Raw genomic sequence first — 16,558 nt, 5'->3', positions numbered from 1 at the left:
GCAGTTCATAAAGAGTACAATGCCTCTATTACGAAGCCTATGAGGCCTGCTCTCCAGTTATATGAGTCAAGGTTCTTGGGGTCTGTGCTCTGTGGGGCTGAGCTGTGGGGACATGCAAACATTGATGCACTAATCAGTACTGAAAATAAATTATATCGCAAACTAGCATCTCCCCCGTCAGTACTCCTCTGGTCCACTTTTTTCGGATTTGGGTGTTTGAAGTATACATGACAAAGCTAGACTTCTCCCCTTGCTATTCCTGAGACGACTCTGATCCACACCAAAACTTGCAGATTATACCTCGGCCATACAGGATGGCATATCCGCCACCCATTCTGTTAAAATCCCTTGGCTTTTGCATACCAAGGAGTTGCTACAATATATTGGGGCTCCTGAGCTTTGGGAGAACCCAGGCACTACTACTTTCTCATCTGAATTGGCCCTGAAAATGCTTTACTGGACGGCAATAGAGGGCAAAGACCAATACAGAATAGATTTCCCTAGAACATCAAGAGAGTTTCTGTATATCAAGGATCAGATAGGATATGAGGCATATTGGGATCAAAGGATTGTCCCAAGTGACAGAAAGCTGTATTTCCAATTTAGAGAAGGGACTCTCCCGCTGAGGGCTTTCACAAAGCACTGGACTGCAGGGGCTTTAGACTCCTGCCCCCGCTGCCCTACTATGATCGAAAATGTATCCCATATCCTTTTTGTCTGCCCCGAGTATCTCCCACCTCGAAGACACTGCATAGCTCCTCTTAGTAGGCAATTAGGGCAGCACAGTCACTTAGCTGATCTGCGTATCGTGAGGTCGGATACTGGCTTATCTGCTGTCCCAGTTGCTAAGTTTCGTGGAGCTATCTGGATATTACGCAGAAAGATTCTATCTTCTTCCCAATGGTGTTGACATTTCACTTGATTGTAGTCGGCACTCAGTAGCTTTAAGTTAGTTTTTAATAATACTGTTAGTATCATCTTTTAAATACTATTCTAAAGGAAAGTTTAGTGTCACAAATGTTATTATATGTATATCTCTGTATGTTTTATAATATTGGTATTGTAATTCTTTTTATGCGTACTTTTATGGTCCTAGTGGCCAAAATAAAGTTTATTGCTTCTTATAGTATCAAAAAACCAATGGTTACCTCTGTTAACTTTCCTTTCTGTCTCCACAGGCGAGGCCTTACTTGAGAGTAGCACGATTATTGACTATGTATACTGTTCTCCATCGCTGCGCTGTGTTCAAACTGCTCATCACATACTAAAAGGTAAGATAAAAGTGAAAAGTATGACATTTTCTCTGGTCAGTAATATGGGATGGTGCATACATTAAGTGAAAAGTCCACAGACGTATATGTAAAAAACAATTCTTTATTGTATTCAATTTCACAAAAAACAGCCTAAGAACAGCCAATTCGTTTTGTGCATATGAATGAACTTCTTCAGGGCTATGGATTATACAAGACTCACATCAGTAAAAGGAAAACGTGGATTGTACATCATATATGCAACAAGCCACACTTGTAAAAAGACATTTAAAAGACACAAAAAAAACATGAGAAATCTGAAATAATAATACCATACGTAATCAAGTGTGCACTGATCGCCCCTTCACAATAATAGAGGCCCTGCAACAGAACACCTCATATGTAAATGAAAAGATCCCAAAGCCAAAAGTGTTAAGATTGAAGAAACAACCAGTCTGTAATTATATGTATAAAGCCCGAACAGCAAGAGAAAGGAGTGGCACAGCAATCAAATACTAGAGCCGACCACCACATTAGAGAAAATAATGTACCCATATTTACTATGCTAAATAAGAAAAGTGGGATACATAAAAGTAAATATAGGCTTGCATCTAAATCCATAGGTAAATGTACAGGAATGCCCATGCGCCACCCATGGAATGCCTACTGGACGCAAAGTAATGCGAGGCATTGCATAACGCTTCATTGCATTACTTTTTCTTACAAAGCCATACAAATCAACATTTGTGTGGCTTTGAAAATACCAAAAAGGATTTTGTGTCGGGCTGCATCAAAAAGTGACACAACTCGACACAAAATCTTTGTAAATCTAGGCCTAAATATATTTAGGTTTTTGGTCCAAAAATAAACAAGTACAAACCTGTTAGTGAAGTCAGGAGGACAAGAAAAGGAACTGAAAATGCAAACCCGACACATGGCCCGCAGACCCAATTACCAAGCCAAGAATGTATTTATTTCGGGGGTGGGTGTCATACCTCAAACCCCCACCTGAAGCTACGCTCCTGATGATGCTGTACTTTTCATGAATACCCTGCCACTGACACATAGCACTCACTTTATCTCTCAATTCCAGCATTCCTTGTTCATCTATAATCCAGTAAAGGCTAGTGCAAAGATTAAGATTTCGGAAGGAAAAAACCTATAAACGCTCCTTTTCAGGAATGGCACCCAGGATCTGGAACTCACTCCCTAGTGAAACCAGGCTCATCTCCTCCAACAAACTTTTTAAGAAAGAAGTAAAAGCGATCCTCATGGCTAAATACACATGATCTATTATTCTGTATTTCTCATGAATCCGCTCTGTATTACCTGCCTGACCCCTTGGTCTATTTGTATTACTTGTATTATCGACTTATTTGATTGTATTTGTTACCTCTTTGTATATTTTTATATTGTTGACGCACCTGTTTGACTTTGCACACTCTACCTACACCACCTCAACTATCCCTAATCTTGTACTACTGATGCACCTGTGTGACTATACACCCTGCACACACCTACCTCAACTATGCCTTTATGCTATCTCCAAAAGCATTTTAAGCACGCTTAAACAAGTATATGCTCCTTATTTTTGTACTTTTATACTATTGGCGCAACTGTTTGACTATGCTCCTTGTACCGACACTACCTCACCTGCGACCTACATCTTGTATTTTGACCTACCTATGTAACTATGCACCTTGTACCTAACTACCTCAACTACTACTCTATCACCCCCTTGTACTTGTAAAGCGCTCTGATATCTGCAAAGATCTTGTTCGCGCTATATAAAACTTTCAAAATAAATAAATAAATAAATAAAATCTCTCTTGTGGACATTCACTCACCTCACCCAGTCTTTGGTCCTCTGGGACCATCAAAGAGCAGATTTTCACCCACAAACACTTGCTCACATAATTACTCACACTGCCCTTCCAGCCTTTCATCATCATGCTCCAGAAAATACCAGCACAAAGAACAGATTTTTACAGCCAACTTGAATCTCGCAGCGCGGCCGCCGAGAGGGGGGACTACATCCCCCACGAGCCTTTGCGGCTGGATGCCGCTGACGACCATTGTGCGCCCGGTGGCGCATAAAAACCCCTGAGAGCCCCTGGGGAGCGGGAGCTCTTTTATTCAATTTGGAAAACCTTCTGGGCCACAATCTTACTGGGACTGCTGCCACCGCCTGCCGCCACAAGCCTCTTGCCATTGGTGCTGGTCTCCCCCCGCTGCCGCAGCCACTGGACATCACAGCGCGGCCGCCGAGAGGGGGGGACTACATCCCCCACGAGCCTTTGCGGCTGGACGCCGCTGACGATCATTGTGCGCCCGGTGGAACATAAAAAACCCTGGGAGCCCACGCGTCGTGGGATGCACGCGGGAGAAGCCCGGGACAAGGGCGGGGCCGTCTGCGGCCGTCCGAGGCCGGAAGAGGCCGGGCTGGGCCACCCACCTTGGTTGGATGGATGGACACCGATTGTTGTGGTCTACTAACTGGTGGTAACTTTAATTCACTAAAAATAAAGTTTGTTGCTAAAGTGACACTTCATATGGACATTTGAACTTTTGGTTTGGGTCCATCACACTGTTTAGTGACTTATCGATTTTGTTATTAATTGTATATTTTATTGTTGTTGGGATTGACATATTGAGTCGCTGTTAACCCAGATACCTAAAGAGTTCTGTGTTGAGGAATATGGGTAAAAATATGCCTCCACAGCCTCGCCCTCTTACCAGGCAAAAAGTAGCCTCAACCACTCCTCTCCCAAGCTTAACAGCTATAGATAAAATGTTGCAAAAACTATAGGGGTGGTTGCATCGGCCATAGAGAAGACAGAGAGGCGTCTTTCACTCCCAACTGGTATGCTCCTTCCCTTGCCATCCGTGAATGCATCTTTGGCAATGGTAAATTCTTTTGATTCAATGCTAGTGTCATCTTTTAGTGGGCGCCATGCGCCCAGCATCATGAGATTGTCCCCATACAGCATAATCTGTCCCTTTAACCATCTCCCTTGCCCAGTAGACTCTCCCTAACACCTACAATGTTGCCATCGAATGCAATTTTTGAGTCCCCCTTCTTAATTGATGGTTCTTCAGGGCAGGTGGGGGGTGATCTCCCTTTAAGTCCTGATCCTGTACTATTGCCCAGGCCGAATAATGTAAGCCCGCATGTAACAACTTGAGGGCAAAAAGCGAAATGCAAACAAAATCATACTACTAAAGAAGAACTGCCTGTAAATAAATCCAAAGGGAAGGGTAGCCTTAACCAACGTAAAGTTGCTGTAAATCCCATTGGACGGAAAGGGAAAAAGGGCAAAGGCCAGATAGATAGTGCTGTCGCCCAAACTAGTTTGGATAAGTCAGAGGGTGACGAAATTTTGGGGAAAGAATGGAGACTTTGTTATCAACACTCCTAGGGCATATTTGTTTAAAAATCACCACCATTGAAACCCGGGTAGTTAATATAGAGGAAAAGATGACTAACATGCTCCAATCCATTCAGACAGCTCACACCAAGACACTAGCGCATTCACCCCCAGCCGACGTAAGAGGAAATCCTAAAGGACTACCTATGGACATGACCAATCCAATACAACATAAAAATAGGGAGGCGAATAACAGATCAGGACCCATAATTCCAGGGGGTAACATTGTAAACAGTGTGGCAGATCAAACAGGCCTAAACCAGGGAAGTAATGATAATGGTAATACCAACTGTGATTCAGGAAGAGATCAGTATGGCCAAAGGGACAATGTAGCCAAACCCTTACCTATTCTAAATCTACTCCCAGAAGCTACACCATACACGGTTGTGTTAGCTAATGTTCCAGTTTTACCCCCCAATGTTTTTGAACACTGGTCGACACTGAGGAACAAATCCCTTCATTTTTTAACCTCCAGGACTGGATTTAAAAACGTACTGTTTTCCGAATTTAAAATGGCTAGAAGAGTGAGCTGGGTAGGTACATCTACTAAATCTCTGAACGGAGATTGTGTAATCTTAACATTTAGATCTACACATCTGGTAGGAAACATTATTGAGGGGGGTTTTAACGGGGCAGTTAACACTGAGTTTATCAACATTCTACCCTTGGGTTTCTTTTATCGTCCCAAGCATTTTGGAAGGTTTCCAGGTCCCCACCGCTTAGCAGGAAATCATTTGGGTCCTAATCAAGCAAGATACTGTGTCCCGATTTCAAATCCCTTTGAGACTTTAAGTGGTCTAGAGAGTAATGACTGACTGCAAACGGAGAACCTCGCCAATGTATCTGTTGGAGTAGTCTACCACAACTCTATGCCTAATCAGGGGGACATTATGAATGAGCGGACAGAGAATACCAGTACTCCAGGGATGGAGGTTACTAATGAGGGGATGGTGGCCTTGGAGGTTGGTCCTGAGTTAGTGCACCCTAATGGGACTAGGTCCTCGTTGGAAGGTCTTAGGCCCCCATCTCTTGTTTTAACCTCTGTTGTAATCCCGTCATGTCATTTTACATCTTGGAATATTGCTGGAATCAAATCAAAAATTGATATCCCGCTTTGGCAGGACTTTATTCAGTCCCAAGACCTGATTTGTCTTCAGGAAACTTTGAGTAAGGAAGCAGTCCATTTCAATGGGTATAAGACCTATCATACTCCGGCTGTTGAGGTCGTGCACGGGAGAACCAAGGGAGGGCTGAGTGTTTAACTTTCTAAAAGGGGTTTTAGAGTCCATCAAAGATACTTATTTTCAGTTTGGTACTTCTATTGGACTCTGACACTTCAATTGCCCTGGTTAATTTTTATAATAATATTCCCCAGGGTGAAGTATCAAATGTTGTTAATAACATGTCTAAAGTATTGTCCTCCCAGGTTGCAAGCAACAGGAAAGATATGATGGTCCTCTTGGCAGGAGATTTCAACTGTACTTTATGTAGTATGGCGGAAGATAATAGATGCGGAGTGGCATGGGAAGAGGGCCTGTGTCAATCCCATTTCACTCACACCCCTTTGGGCGAACAATTAAATGAAGTGCTGAGTAATTTAGATCTTGGATTTGCTAATGAATTATGTGCATTGCCATCTTCCTTACCTCTAACATTTAATGGTAGGGGCTGCTGCTCTACGATTGATTATGTTCTCGTAACTTACAATCATGTCCATAGAATTAATTCTTTTAAAGTCTCAGACAACGCACTAAGTGATCACTTCCCGATCTGTGTGGCCATCTTATTTCCCATGAAGAACATTTTAAAGAGTAACATTGAAAAAGCAAGAGTTCTAGAAAACGTATCTATTGGTAGAACAAATGGGTACTCGTTACGATGGGCCATGGTAGACCAAACAGAAATACTTAATTTAGTAATTGGCAAATGTAAACCAGAGCTTGCGATATGCTTGGGTGAAGACTCCTCCCCTGAAACGCTCCTTGCATCCTTTTTAACCATCACAAATGTAATAAGGAATTCTCTCATGAGACAGAGTAAAAATAATAGAGATCAGGGAGGATGGTTTAATTGTAAGTGTACTAAAGCCTATGCCCTCCTAAAGAAGGAACTGCAAAAAAAACAAGAAGTATTACGGAGGTGAGGAGACTTAGGAAAGAATATAAGTTAGCTGTTAAGACAGGAAGAATACGTTAAAAGCAGAGGCATGGGAAGCCTTGCACGTAGCTTCGGTAAATAATGATAGTGCCGGCTTCTGGAAGATTATTAGAAACCCCTTCTTAGTGGAAGAGACCGGTCCTAAAATAGAGATAGCGATCCCAGAGGCAGACTGGATTGGGGATTTTGACCAGGTATACGAGGGAGAGGAAATATCATCTTCCCTCTGCACACCTACTTCCTACTCCAGTTCAAGGAATTTGGCGTTTACCTTGGATGAGGTTGAAAAAGCTCTTCACGCCAGTCAGGGTGGCAAGGCTCCTGGCCCGGACGGTGTCCCCATAGATATTTTTAAGGCTATTATACCTCTGCGGGCTCCACTTCTGGTCCAGGTGCTTAATGCAAGCTGTACCACAGGTTTCTTGTCTACCTGGGTGGAGTCCATAATCGTGCCTATCTTCAAAAAAGGGGATAGACACGATCCGGGATGTTATAGACCTATCTCCTTGTTGGATTCTTTCACAAAGTTAGCTGGACGGATAATTTTGGACCGTCTTTTGAACTGGGCCGATGATAATTCTATTTTATCAGACTTGAAATATGGTTTCCGGTCTGGCCTGGGAACAGTAGAGCAGGGCTTAAACCTTCTAATGCTGGTGGGAAAGTACACAAGGGCCAAGAAAGGGAACTTATTCTTGGCCTTTGTGGACCTCTCAGCTGCATTTGATTGTATGAATTATTCTAAACTGAGGACTTTACTAGGACAATTAGGGGTTGATGAAAATATTATTTATTTTCTTAAACGTTTTTATAGTGACCATCAGCTCGCGTCCGTTATGGCCTGAAGGGGGAACGCACGGCCAAAATCCCAATCAGTGTGTCAGGCAGGGTTGTGTACTGGCTCCATTCCTTTTTAACTTGTATATAAATGGTTTGGAGGGAGTCCTGTGCAGAGATAGTTTAGATTCCCCATATGTAGCAGGCCGTCCAATTCCGGCCCTTTTGTACGCAGACGATGCTGTGTTAATGTCTCGCACCCAAGTGGGTCTTCAGCGCGTGGTGGATAGTTTTACCCTTTTCATGAAAGATCTGGGGTTAAGGGTAAACTCATCTAAAACATTCATCATGCGCTGTGGTATGAATTTTAAGACCAAAAGGTCCATTTTTATTGCAGGACAGAAGCTTGAGGCATCCAAGCAATTTTCATATTTAGGTATTTTATTTGCTCAGAATGAGTCATGGGCTCAAGCAGTAGCAGCTAAGAAATTGGCGATGGTACGTTCTACTGCTGCCCTTAAGTCTTTTGTCAAAAAGCTGGGTACAAGACCTCCTGTTGAGTTAATCAAGATCTACAAAGCCAAATATGTATCTGCTGCTATGTATGGGAGTGGGGTTTGGGGTTTTGCAGATCCGACTCCCATTCAGGTAGCTGAAAACTCTTTCCTGAAATATATATTAGCTGTACCAAATAGTACCTCAAGTTATATCTGCCACGCAGAATTAGGCCTTCCATTTATATCCGACTTGATTAAGCTTGAGCCTGTACTTTTATGGCACAGGCTGTGGACCAAAGAAGAAACCAAGCTGAATAGGGATATTGTGTCAGATATTTTGAAATTGGAAGGAGTAATGAGGATCCCATGGCTGAGTTATGTGTTTAGGTTTTTCAAGGACCTTGGCAAACCTGAATACTTTTTAAGTCCTCTCACCATCTCAGCCATTTCTAGAAAAGATTTGAGAAAAGAGGGCCTGACTCTGTTAGATACTGTAAGAACAACAACGGAGGTCCTAAAACCAACTGTCCTGCAACATCAATTGTTATTAACTACTTTTAATATTCAACCCTATTTGGTTTGTGTTCCTGGTAACTACGATAGATTTTTATTATCTCGCTTCAGGTTGGGAATCTTCCATAGATTGGTTAGCTTCCCAACCGCAAATGACTGGTCGCGTGAGTTGCAGCCTTGTCCCTGTGATGATGTGTCGCCCCAAAGTACTATGCACGTTTTCTTATTTAGCAGATTCTATACATTTATTAGGCGCAGGATCTTAATGCCTTTATTGAGACAGATGGGTCTGCGCCAATGTCGTCCGGCTCTGTTATGCATACAATACTTGGATAACGAAAGAGGTGTTGCAACAACCACAGTCTTCCTGAAAAAAGTGGTATATCACAGAAAGGCTATGATCATGTAGAGCACTTTATGTATAGTGAGGTTGCCTTGAATGGAAATTTCCCATAAATGAACTGTTGTGTATGTTTTGGGGAGCCGCAGCGTCCAGGCAGCACTTTGGATTCCTTTGCCAGTGAAGCACGAGCGAGGGACTCATAGTCCCAGGAGGCAGCCCGCAGCACCCGCCCTCACCTGAGCCTGCTTGCCTGCTTGCATAAATCAACCTAGCCGCTCCCGCTTCGCGGGAGCCGCAGCGTCCAGGCAGCACTTTTGGATTGCTTTGCCAGTGAAGCACGAGCGAGGGACTCGTAGTCCCAGGAGGCAGCCGGCAGCACCCGCCCTCACCTGAGCCTGCTTGCATAAATCAACCTCGCCGCTCCCGCTTTGCGGGAGCCGTAGCGTCCAGGCAGCACTTTGGATTCCTTTGCCAGTGAAGCACGAGCGAGGGACTCGTAGTCCCAGGAGGCAGCCCGCAGCACCCGCCCTCACCTGAGCCTGCTTGCCTGCATAAATCAACCTCGCCATTTCCGCTCCGCGGTACGCGCGCGGGCGCGTGCCGGGCGTAGCCTGAGCCAAGGGCGGGCCCGTTGTAGCCCGGAGGCGACCGGACCGGGCCTACCCCCTAACGCCTACCTTCGAAGCTGTAAGTATTTGGAGACTCTATATTGTACTGATGGGGAATAATGGCGGCACATAGGGGTATGAAACCAACAACTGTAGGGCATGTAGCCGGGACATTGGACCAATTTATCTTGCGGGCGTCTTTCCGTTCTGGAACACGAAATCGCCATTACCGAACGCCGCCTTTCTTTGGACCCGGCACTTTCCAAGAGATCCTCGCTGGGCCCTTTTGCCCAAGTCCGTACACCGGAATACATTCCACAAAAGGGGGCTATGGTAGGGCCCCCAGGAGGGCTAAATCTGCTGGGTAGAAATGTGACAAATCCGGAAGGTATGAATGACCACCTGTTGTACAATCCGGAACTAGACAAGACACCAACTGTTATAGAAGGGACTACAACACTTCCTGAGTCTTTCGCGCCCAAAATGAAGGAGCAATTCCCAAAAGGAAGCGGACGGGGGCACCACTACGGGGTAGAAAACCTTAACAGTCTAAAACCAACAATTCTAGGGGGACCTCTACCCTGGAGGCAATAGGGAAAGAACACCCCCTAGTGAATGATTCTAACACAGACGCTAACATTATATCTATAACTCCCTCAAATGAAGATTCATTGTTGGAAAAACTGAGCATGCTTATAGTATCTATACTACAGCCCCTAGAAGGAAGACTGACATCAATTGAACAAAGGCTAGTGAATATAGAGGGGCTAGCAAAAAAGAGTATGGACCACAGGGAAAATTTGATGGCCAACCCAGTACAACCAAAGTATTAACTGTAGTTGATGAGTATACACCATTTATCTCTACGCATCCCAGTAACTGTCCCCCAAATTCCGTGGCAAATCCCACTCAACAATCCAGATTGGAGGTATCAAGCAACACCGGCAACAACACTGTTGATGAACTTCGATGTCAGGGAGTGGTAAAGTTGAAAACCCCAGGCAGAGACGCTTTAAGACAATCTAAGGACGGTAACTTCAAGCCTGATTTGCCCAACATTGATCTACCTCCGGAAAGTGCCCCCTACGTCGTTGTGTTAGCTGGGGTTCCTAAATTGGGTGCTAACAGAACTGAATCGTACATGGAACTAAAAAACAAAGCAATCCATTGGCTGAATAACAATAGACCATTGCCAAGAAATGTGCGAAGTCAAATACTGTTTGCTAGAAGACTGGGTTGGGTGGGACACAGACACAAAGATGTGGACGGGGACTGTATTGTAATTAACTTTAATGACCGTAGGGTAGTTGATCACGTTTGCAGGGGTTCATTTAGGAGTTCCAATACGACAATCCAATCATTAGAGTTAAGTTCTTTCTATCCGCTACCATCCCTCATGCCTTCCCGTCCTTGCCCGGGAAATTATAGCGAATGGAAAATCAATCATGGGAATAGGGGTGATGCAGAGGGAATGGGGGGATGTGGGGCAATGAGTATCAGCTAGGCTTCCCAGTAAGCAATAGGTACAGCATACTTGATCAGGTAGACTGACCATTATCGTTTCCACCTAAACCTGTCTCCCCTACACTGGAGAAGCAAAGGCTTAAAAATAAAGCAGGGATTACTGGGGTAAAAGAATATCTAATGTCTAGAGAAGAAGGTAAGAGTGATAAAGGAAGACTTTCCCCGGTAGACAGCGGTGTAGACGCTGACAATGTTGCTCTAGTGATACCAGTGGATAAAATTATACTACCCACTGATATAACTACAGAACTATTCATTCCCTCATCTACGCTCAGAAATCAAAACGGTAGAGCTGAGAGTCAGGAGTCTCGGTCAAGTAAGGGGACTGGGCTGGGGGGTCCAAAAGGGGGTCTTAAAGTGTTGTCTTGGAATACTGCGGGTCTCTCAGTTAAGTTAGATCTACTGGAGTGGTGTGCTTTTGTTGATCGCAATGGGATCTGCCTTTTCCAGGAGACTTGGGCTGTAAACCCTATCCATAGAATGGGGTATGCTACATTTTATGAGCCAGCCATTAAGGGCCCAAAAGGTAAACCTTCGGGGGGTCTGTGTATTTGGGTAGGAATACACCTTGGATTCACGGTGAAAAGAGTTGATACCAACTGTCCTGATATAACTTGTATCCTACTGACCCATAACAAATCTCAAACATTGGCACTCATTAACATCTACTCTCGACCAAAAAGGCACGCTGGAACCTCCCAAACTTTGGATTCTTTGACATCCCTTTTGAATTCACTTCAAGGTGACGTTGCTTTTATGATCGGTGGAGACTTTAATTGCCATTATGAGCCTCTTAATGGTGTCCCACCTATCACTACTGAAGAAGATGAAATTTGGTCAGTCCCACCCCCAAACATGTACCCAGTAAAGGGATGGTCCCCACTTGTATTACAAATGATCTCCCTCACCCATCTGTTTTCTGTAAGGGCGTGTAACGGGCGGGTCCAGGGTGACAACCCAGGACAAACAACCTACAGAGGTTTAGGCCACACATCAGTTATTGTTTACTCTTTAGTCAGCACAGAACTGTGGCATAAAGTCCTAGATTGTAGTGCTGCTCAGCGCACGGAAAGTGACCACAATCCTCTTGTCATCCAGATGGATTTCTGTACGCTAGATGCTGAACAAGGTCATGCAAGTTCCCCAAGTTGGGACATTAGAATAGTAGAAGGAGGGAGGCGCATACGATGGGCCACCATCAAACAATCTAGGCATATTATGGCAAATCTGTATAATAGCATAATCCCGTTGCTAGAAAAGGCAAGTAGTCTCCAAGGAAACTCTTTTAGGAGCGGTGCAGGCGGGGACTTGGGTCAACTCCACCAGGAACTAGTGGTATCTTTGCAGGTCCTTTTCCATAATTCAAGGCCTGTTAAGCCCATATCTCTGGGTGACAGAAATCTTTGGTATAACAGGGGCAGCAGGATAGCAAAGCGTACTCTGCTTGCGGCTCTCAAACAAGGCAACAGGGTATGCGTTGCAGAAGCAAGGCATGCCTGTAAAAAAAAATGTTTTAATGCAAAATTGTAGTGGAAAGTAGAACGTTGGCAGGCCATTAAGTCTGCCCTTGCTGCGAAGGATTTGCGGACCTTCTGGAACCTAGTACATACAGGGAAACCAGAGGGTAAGACTACCATCAATCTAAATATCTCTGAAGAAGCATGGTGTGTATATTTTAGTGATTTGTACTCAAATTCATCAATAGAGGCAAGTGAACTTCCACCAAGCCTCTTAACCCCAGACCCCACGTGGTGTACACCACCATGTACAATAGTAGAGGTTCAAATGGCTTTAACTAAGCTCCAATTCAATAAAGCGCCTGGCTTAGATAAGATTCCTGGCGATCTCTATAGAGATGAACAGGTGGTCTGGGTACCCTACCTTACATTATTATTTAATGCAATTTTCCAGGGTTTATCAGTGCCCTGCACGTGGACGGGGGCCGAGATTATCCCCATTTTTAAAACCACTGGAACTAGCGAATTACAGGCCTATTAGCCTCATGGATGTATCACAGAAAATGTATGCAAGGCTCCTATTACAACGATTACAGGACTGGATTAGTGACAACAACATTTTGACCACTCTACAAGCGGGTTTTAGGGCCAGAACGTCAACAATAGATCAACTATTTAGGCTCCAGGTACTCTACTAGAAGCACGTTGTTCTGGAAGGGGGTAGCCTGTACCTAACTTTCGTGGAACCTGAAATCAGCATTTGACATGGTGGACCGAAACCAGCTATGGAGTATATTGCTGGCTATGGGGGTTTCACCATATCTATGCTATCAGTTAAAACGACTCCACGAAGGGACTTTCGCAAGAGTAAGATATGGCAAGAATGGTCAATTGACGGCCCCGTTTCCGGTCGCGAAGGGGGTCCGGCAGGGATGTGTACTCGCCCCGACCCTATTCTCTCTCTTCCTTAATGGATTGATAGAAGATCTTCTTGCTATTAAGGATATAGACTCCCCAAAACTGGCCTCCCAAAGATTTCCCGCTCCTATGTTTGCGGATGACACCCTGCTGCTCTCAAAGTCAGCTATGGGTATGCAGCGGGTGTTAAACCAGTTCACCCAGTTTTGCAAAAATAGGAACCTAGTGATTAACATCAATAAGACTAAGTATATGGTCTTTAATGCCTGCATGACCAATTGCCCCCATCCGTTGATGGAGGACAGACCCCTGGAAAGGGTACCCATTTTTTATTATTTGGGTTTATCTCTGAATGATAAAATGGGGTGGGGCCCCCAGAAGGCCAAGGCTAATTTAAAACTAACACAGGCCGTGGGGGGAATTTTAAAAGTTCAAAGAAACTGTCTGTTAAAAATCATAAGTCCACCTTTGGAAATTTACAAGGTCCAAGCAAGGTCAGCATCCTTATATGGGGCAGAACTATGGGGGCACACAGCATCAAATGATCTAATAATTACTGAAAACAATTTTATAAGGCAAATTATGGCTCTTCCAAGGAACACGCCATTGGTGCCACTAAGGCTGGCCCTAAACATTTGGTCAATTGCGGATGCCATTGCCTCGCGCCCACTCCTCTACTGGCGGAGGTTGTGGAGTACTCCAGAATTGGTTAACTATCGGGAAGAATTAAAGTTGGTAATGGCTTCTCTAGGGGCAGGGAGAATTCCTAGGCTATCTTTTGTAAGGCACTCTTCTACCCAGATTGGCATGGAGAGCCTATGGGTTAGTCCAGAGGTATCTTGCCCAGCCAATTCTAAGAAAACCCTGGCAAATATGATAAAAGAGCATAATCTAATGAAAGTTTTTCGGTCTGTAAATACCTCAGGCCTAACCTATGGCTTCTTGGATATTAAGTCTCATTATAAATTTGAATAGGTAATAGATCTTATACAACCTACACTGGCGAAGAAACAGTACCTCCAATTTAGATATGGAACTCTACCTTTACATGCAACCACAGATAGGTGGGTGGGAGGTTCTACCTGTCCTTGCCCTGGATGCCTAAAGGAGGAGGAAACTGACATTCATGTTATCCTCTTCTGTACGGCATATAAGAGAATTAGGCAGAATTGGATTATCCAACTATGCAACAACATGGGCATTAGGAATTATCTTGTCTTTTACAGGATCTTAAAGACAGATACCGACCCAGTCTATGTGGCTGCTATAGCTAAGTTCCTGTCGCTATGTGGAATATTCGTAGGAACTTGCTTGTTAAACTCTAGAATACCTCCCCTGTGATAAGGTTAAGCTGTGGTCCTGTAATTTCCTGTGAGGAGGTGATTTTACGCCATTTGTATGTGATGAGTAGTCTAAAGGGATGTTTTATTGTTTTAAATGGTGTATTTAAATTACATTTTTAAAATTTATCTTTGTATAACTTTCTTCCCTTGACGATGAATTTTAATGATGTTGAAATTGCATTGATATAAAATTCATGTATATTATCTTTTAATAATGCAATAATTTGAAATTGTAATTTGTGTAATCAAATGTACTTTTATGGTTTGACCCAACCGCAATAAAGTTTGAACTGACTGACTGACTGTATGTTTTTACGTGCTGCTTTTTTATAATTTGGTGATTCTGTAAAATGAATTGAAATATGATTAATTTTTAACATGTATGCTTTTATGATTGCTTTTTTAACAATCGAATAAAGCTATTTTTGATTTGATTTGATTTGAATCTCTGATGTGCTGTGGTCCTAGTATTGCTCTTTAAAAGAATATAACAACGCAGCATATTGAATCAAAAATACATTGGGCCACAAATATCATGGCCAGAGTATCGCAATGTCAAACGTATTGTGCAACTTAATATCAAAGTTAAGAATATCATTTTTGTAGGTTTTTAACACCTCTTTTTAGGCCCAGCTACCCCCTCCACTTTCCTGGGACCAGTCTAGGCCCTCTCAGACCCGGCCTTGTGCCTTCAGGCCCCGCCTTGCTCCTCCTGTAGCCTCCTCTCTCTGCTCTCTATCCCTCCACTTCTCACTTGTGCCTTTCTTCTCCCTGTTCCTTCTATCCTTTTCCACTCTTGTGCCTTTTTCTGCACTTTCCATGCCTGTGACTTTTTCTGCACTTCCAACTCTTGTGCCTTTTTCTGCACTTTCAACTCTTGTGCCTTTTTCTGCACTTTCCACTCTTATTCCTTTTTTGCACTTTCCACTCTTGTGCCTTTTTCTGCATCTCCACTTGTGTAACTTTTTCTGCACTTTCAGCTCTTGCACCTTTTTCTGCACCTTCACTCATGTGCCTTTTTCTGCACGTTTCTACTCTTTGCCCTCTGAACTAGTTTGCATTTTTCTACACTTGTGCTCTTTTTCAATTTTTCAACCCTTCAATCTTTTCAACCTTTTCAATCTTCACTCTTTTTTCCTTCCCACTTGCCGCTTCAGGACCCCATAGATCCCCCCAAGCCCCTCCCTGTGCTTTTTCCACCTCTCACCTACCCCGCTGCTTACCTGCTGTTCCACATCTTCTTTCTTCTTCCTGTGTTTACTTCCTGCCCTTCCTAGCTCTGCCCTTCACCTCACATGCTCTACCCGACTCCCAGTACCTACTTAATGGATGTCACTGCACACCAGCAGGCACGCTGCTTAAGCCAAGCCCATCTGCATCCCATTTGTACCCAGCACGATGACCCCTGGTCTGTCTAGCTCCCATCGCTAAAAAGCAGCCACCCGCCCTGAGCTCAACCCTGGATGCTGATCATCCCTGTGCTGCTGCACTGCTCCACAAAGCACGGTAGTGCAATTCTCCTGCCCTTTCTGCCGCTTCAACCACAGTGTCCCATCTACCCATTCTCTACACAATCATCCTTCCACCCCACCAAGCCGGTCAAACACCCCACCCCACGCCACACTGATCTCTCAACAAACACTTGCATGCATGCGCTCTCAACACCTGCTCTCTCAGGAAGTCCTCCATCGAAATCTGGGATCCCCTCAACGAAAATGCACCAGATCTCCTATTTTGTATGGA

The 16,558-nt window shown here is 44.1% G+C and overlaps 1 protein-coding gene across 1 annotated transcript in view; it reads left to right on the top strand.

Annotated features, from left to right (window-relative positions):
* Positions 1 to 16,558, top strand: part of UBASH3B (ubiquitin associated and SH3 domain containing B) — a 764,382-nt gene that overhangs the window by 573,535 nt on the left and 174,289 nt on the right. The window contains exon 10 of the mRNA XM_078681838.1: positions 1,179 to 1,271. Coding sequence (XP_078537964.1) covers positions 1,179 to 1,271 — 93 coding nt within the window. The remainder of the gene's footprint in view (positions 1 to 1,178; positions 1,272 to 16,558) is intronic.

Source organism: Lissotriton helveticus, chromosome 3_1 (genome assembly GCF_964261635.1).
Source record: "Lissotriton helveticus chromosome 3_1, aLisHel1.1, whole genome shotgun sequence".
In the NCBI taxonomy this organism is placed as follows: domain Eukaryota; kingdom Metazoa; phylum Chordata; class Amphibia; order Caudata; family Salamandridae; genus Lissotriton; species Lissotriton helveticus.
This window is presented reverse-complemented; position numbering and strand designations above follow the sequence as displayed.